Source organism: Polyodon spathula, chromosome 4, assembly GCF_017654505.1.
Source record: "Polyodon spathula isolate WHYD16114869_AA chromosome 4, ASM1765450v1, whole genome shotgun sequence".
NCBI lineage: Eukaryota > Metazoa > Chordata > Actinopteri > Acipenseriformes > Polyodontidae > Polyodon > Polyodon spathula.
Window position 1 is genome coordinate 50691197 of NC_054537.1, and position 6000 is coordinate 50697196.

Sequence of the window (6000 nt, forward strand, 5' to 3'; positions counted from 1 at the left end):
CAAATAAGCTTACTTGATTTAAAAAAAACACCATAAACAATACAAGCAACTTCTTGTACTACTTGATTAAGTGAGTAGTACACAACAAAATATGAAAGCTGAACATTCATTTCAACAAAGAACAACTTTTTAATGAAAAAATATATATTGTAGCCTACTTCAATATAATATAGCCAGCTATATTTTATTAAACCAAAACAATAAAAAATAATAACGATCTAGTTCTCTCTTGCCTTTTTCAATTAATATAATTTAATTAATGGAGACTAAAAACATACTAACAACTACCTAGCCTAAGTGTTTTTTTTTTGTTTTGTTTTTTTTAAACTGTCATTTTTGTAATTTACCAGCATCTTCAGTTGCATAAACATCGCTGATAATAGTGCAGACTGTGGGTCAAACCAATGTTCATGTTTGGGTATTTTTATTTATTTATTTATTTGTTTTTTTTTATCAATGTCATCCTTCTGGAGTCCTCTTATGCCTTTTAAGTTGTTAGATTTTTTTAAACTATTTAAATAAAAAAAAAAAACATACAAAACATGTCGCAAAAATAGAATAACGTAAATTAAAATAAGCTTTTTTTTTTATTATTATTGTTATTATTATTATTTGTCCTGTGGTTGCCTTTAATTTTTTTGCATGTACTACTACTTTCTATATTATGTAGAATATGTGACTGTAAACATCTAACACGAGTACGTACAATACTCCTTCAAATAAACGTGTTATGATTTTGAATGTACGTTTCTTAGGGCGGTGTTATTGTCATTGCTTGCACCCCGGCACCACTTTACAAATTAAGCACTGGCACTGTGGTTTAGTCCTGTATTTAGGGCTCTTGATTTTCCATTCTTGGGAGTGGCAAATTCTGTTTTTCAAAATGACCAATTGTGTTGTTTTTTTTTCAGTTTTTACCAATTTATTAAGAATTAACAATGTAATTTGAACATAAATAACATTTTTACATAAAAAATCTATTGAATTCATTTTTTTTATTATTTAAGTCCCTGAGATACTGTAGTTTCCACAAAATTTTTCTTAAAGCAGTCCACTATTAACGATGTACTGTAGGTCAGTCAACAAGACTAGACTAGTGGGAAAACGAGGGGCATTATTATAAAAATATGCAATTTTCAAAAAATTACAAATTAAATACATTGTTCAGGACACTTGTCTCTCCCATCTGTAGTTTCATGTGCAATAAAACAGACTAGTTTATGCTGTACTTGCGGTAAAACTGCTTGCATGTGTTTTCTTATATACCCTGGACAGATAGTTGCCTAAGTTAGAGCAGGGCTCTTCAACTAGATTGCAAACAAGTTAGGAGTAGGTGGGCTAGAGTATTTTACTCTGCACATTTTAAACAATAATAAATATTACATAACTTCATGTGCATATGTTGAACAAGACTTATTCATTTTACCAAATGAATAGTACTTTAATAATAGAACAGTGTGAACATTTAACAGAGTATCATTACAAACATTTTAAAATGTATGTAACTGTGACAGGATGGCAGTGTGGTGACGTCAGGCCAGATGTGAGAGCCAAAAGACAGACACTGCAGATACAGTGAAAATTTTATTTTAAATAACAAAAATAAAATAAATATTTAAACAGGAAACACTGCTCACAGAGCAAAACAAAAAGTTGAACAAAAAACAAATAATGAACACAAAAACAAAACCTATATAGGTCAGGTTGGGCAATTGCTTTCACTGATCCTATCTTTATATTTTTAGTTTTGTTTTCAATCACCTCGCTCTCCTGTATTCTCCTCAGTTCACCCACCTCAAAGTGCAAAGAGCTGCAGGTATTTATACAGGTGACCATCTCCGGATTAGCAACAAATTCACTTAGTTAATTTGGGAGATGGCCATCTTCTGCATGAGGTTTTTAATTACTGGCAGAAGACGAGCTGCCAACCTCGCCTCTGTCAGAACACATTTAAACAAAACAAAACACACAGCACTTTTCCGTCATATATACCAATACAACAATACATACAAAAATAATAACTACTGCTTTTGCCATCATAAATATAATAAATAAATCATAATACACAAATAAACAATAACACGAGACACACGGGCGGAGGGGGATACCCGGTTCTAAAAATAAATGTACAGGGCTCTTCGTCTTGTTACAGTGACATTAATACTATAACTGTTAAGATGAGATCTGCGCGTCTACAGTTGAGCTTCTAACTCCTGTGCCCTCTGGATACATGTTTCCAAAAGCCTTTGTTTGGTTTCAAAATGCCTTTTCATATTGTATTCCTTAACCACTGACACACAATCATTGCACAACAAACACATTGGCTTTGCGTTCGGTGCAGTTGGTAAAATAAATAAGCTTTTATTGGTCCACTTGTTGAATCTACACTTGTCACCATTTTCTGTTCTTACTACAGCAGCTAGCCATGTTATAGCAACAGGAGTAAAAACAAAAAAGTCACTCTTGAGTACGTAGTATTATTCAGGAGTTAATGATAAATTAGAAATAATAAGTTATAAAACTAAAGGTTTCACCTCCACCACCTCCTTGGGTTGAATGGGTGATAGAGTAACGATTTGCTATAATAACTAAATTAATGCATAAATTCAATTAAGTTTTTTTTTATTTTTTTTTTATTTTCAGGTACTTTTTCTGAATATACAACTCCAGAATGACTCCACAGAATAGAACTCTCACAAAACAGCTAGTTGCTTTTTTAAACAACTCGACTCACAGAGTACACAGGCAGCGCCGCAACAGAGACAGACATTCCATCAGCGTAACGCCCACAAAACCACCTGTTTTCTCGTTATCCAATGATCGTTTCGGACAGTACGACCTTGTGATTCACTCCTCTGTGCGCCTGTTTCCACTGAATTCCACAGTGCAGCTTCTACTTTGAACAGTATGCGAACACACCCGAACCGTGCTGGGTGGGCTCTGCTCGGGTGTGCAAGTGTGAAAAGGCTATTCTCGAGTGGATTGTTAAAATGTTTACACCCTGTCAATTTGAGAAACTACTTGTAGAAAGTATATTTAGTAGCTTCAAATGTCTCTCTTAATTAATGTGTTTTCCCTACTCTCTTATGGTGTCTTCAATCATTGAGTGGTTATGGGTTCAGAGAGTTGAAAGATTACTGTCACGTGATTTGAATGGAATGATGAAGGCTGTGCAGTGCCTGTACTTAGGATATTAAATAGAACCACATGAGTGCATACACCATAAAATATTAGGGAAAAAAACTTAACTAAAGGCAATGAACTGTCGCAAAGTGTCTCACAATATATTTTTTTAATCTTTTTGTCTAGATGAATCTTCAGCTTCATCTGTAAACAAGCTGAAGTGTCCTCACTGTAATTACATCGCCAAACACAGACGAACACTAAAGAGGCATCTGATCATACATTCGGGAGTGCGTTCTTTTAGTTGTGACATATGTGGAAAACTGTTCACCCGACGAGAACACGTGAAGAGACATTCCCTGGTGAGTTGTTCAAATTCCATAGCTTGTAAAAACCTTGGAAGATATGTATTTAAGCACAACCTAACATTGTAACTAGATGTCATGCATACAGATACCCCCCCCACACTCACGCAGATGAACAAAAGGGTTCATGAGTTAATAAATACTACAAAAATTGAAATGAATCAAGAATCTGTATACCCTCTGGGATGAGATGGATTTGATTAGACCATTTTACAGCACCAGGGAATGCCCTGTATTGCATCAAACAACTATTTTTAGATACAATCATGGGATAAACATAGATGGATGGTTGATGCAATTCAAGAAGATTGCAGTGTAAAATCCATGATGGCTTGACCATTGAGTCTGTTTTAATTTAAAAATAAGATTCATTTGGTGAAACATTTTAATATGTTCTGCTGACATATCTGAACAAAATCAAGTCGTAGTCCTTTTCTTGAGTCTTTTCCCATGTCTCATGTTTTATCCGATTGATACCAATATATAGACGTACAATATACAACAGGAATGTTTAATAAATAATCTGTATTTCTGTAAACTGTATGTAATAACTTTCTGTTTTAGGTACACAAGAAGGACAAAAAATACAAATGCATGGTTTGTAAGAAGATCTTTATGCTAGCAGCCAGTGTTGGGATCAGACATGGGTCTCGGCGCTATGGAGTGTGTGTAGACTGTGCAGACTCGCATCAAGGTTCACAAGAGGGATTGGACCAGATGCAGGATCTAGAGTTCTCCAGAGAAGATGACTATGAGGAAATTGAGGGGGGTGAGGAAGACCTTGGGGATGAAGGTGAAGAGCCGATTGAGAATGACCAGTCTCCCTGGGACAAAGCTGATGCCGGCGACATGTCTGTCACTTTCGATGATAAAAGTGCTAACACTGATCATGGTTACATTTTCAAGACAAGCTTTGAGGGAGATATGCTGAACAAAGGGCCTTCAAAATAGATGCACAGGATTAGGAGTTGGACGCTGGAATCGTGGGCCCACTGGAGAAAGAGGAAAGAAAAGTCAGGATTTTGGTGATGTAATTAATTTGAATAGGATGTATACATGCATTTTTAATTCATGATAGGCCAATCATCTTAAAAGAAAAACTTAATTCTATTTATTTTAAGAAATACAGATATTATGGACTTATTAAACAATATAATTTTTTTCTTTAATGTTGTTTGTTAAAAGATTAAAAAAAAAAAAAAAACTCTATGCTACTTGAACACTGCAACTTTAATATAATTTGCAAATTAAAAAAAAAAAAAAAAAAAAAAAAATATATATATATATATATATATATATATATATATATATATAGATTATAATTTAACTATATATATAATATATATAACATACGTAATTGCAAACGCAAATGCTTTTAGTATTACTGGGGCACAAAGAGCTCACAATATTTAATTTTGGTCCCCTGTGAGATGTCTTATGTTGACAGACTTTGAATATATTAAATGGAAAATGTGCACCTTTTTATACATTGTTCTGTGTTAATTTTGGACCTAAAAATCTATTTGTGGCCTTTTAGTGTATTATGGCCCTAATGAATGTTTCATTTATGTAAGCCAAACAGAATTGTGTGAAACAGAAAACACCACCAACATTTCCCAGGACCCCAACTGACATTTTTAAATCTTTTCATGTTCGGCTTGGGGTTGTCTTGCACATGAACCCATCACGATGCAGAAAATTCACTTTAACTAAAGCTAATCCGATACAATCTCTTCATGTTAAAGTGAGATTACTTTGAACTACCAATCTGTTAGAATTATTCTCAGGGTAGCCCCAAATGTGTCAAACTAGGCTACTTTGGAAATAGAAAAAGACTAACCAAAAATGTTTATGCGATAATAATGACTTTGCATGTCTCTGCTTTTTAAATAAAATTATCAAACCATCTTTTATTTATTTATTTATTTACTGAAGAGAAATTAAACCTAACTTACTTCAGAAAGGAACATATTGTATTCAATTTAGTATATGTTCATCAACTACTTTAAACACTTAATTGTTAATTATAAGTTTTACCTAAAATTCTATCATTAAAAGAAAAAAAAAAAAAAAAACTGTGTACAATTCTACCCACAGAACATGTTTATTTAGTTCTCCAGGGTAGCCCCAATTGTGTCAAATTACAGTGGTGGCCACATTCGACTATAAAAATGACAAAATATAGTGCTGTACTCTCCTTGATAAAACTGAAGTCAATGCAGTATGTAGTTTTGTTAACCGATAGGGGACGTTGTCTGACTAGAAAGTGGTTTGTTACTGAAACACTGTGTTTACCCAGCGGATGCACAGTGTTGCAGTAAAAAAAATGTTTTACTGTACTGTTCCCGTGTTGCTCCTCAGTGGCGTATCTCTGTAGCTTGGAGATCACCAGTTCAAATCCAAGCTATGCCACTGCCATAGCAGTTGTTGTCATAACAACATTTTAAAAAATAAACTTGTTCAACTTTGTAAATTGCTGCGACATGCCTTAATGCTTAAAAACACAGAATAA

At 33.8% G+C, this 6000-nt stretch overlaps 1 protein-coding gene across 2 annotated transcripts in view; it reads left to right on the forward strand.

Moving 5' to 3' along the window:
* Positions 1 to 4612, forward strand: part of zbtb10 (zinc finger and BTB domain containing 10) — a 60790-nt gene extending 56178 nt beyond the window's left edge. For both annotated transcript variants that reach the window (XM_041248052.1, XM_041248051.1), the window contains 2 exons: positions 3310 to 3485; positions 4053 to 4612. In XM_041248052.1, coding sequence (XP_041103986.1) covers positions 3310 to 3485; positions 4053 to 4439 — 563 coding nt within the window. In that variant the 3' untranslated portion in view covers positions 4440 to 4612. The remainder of the gene's footprint in view (positions 1 to 3309; positions 3486 to 4052) is intronic.
* The last annotated feature ends 1388 nt before the right edge of the window (positions 4613 to 6000 follow it).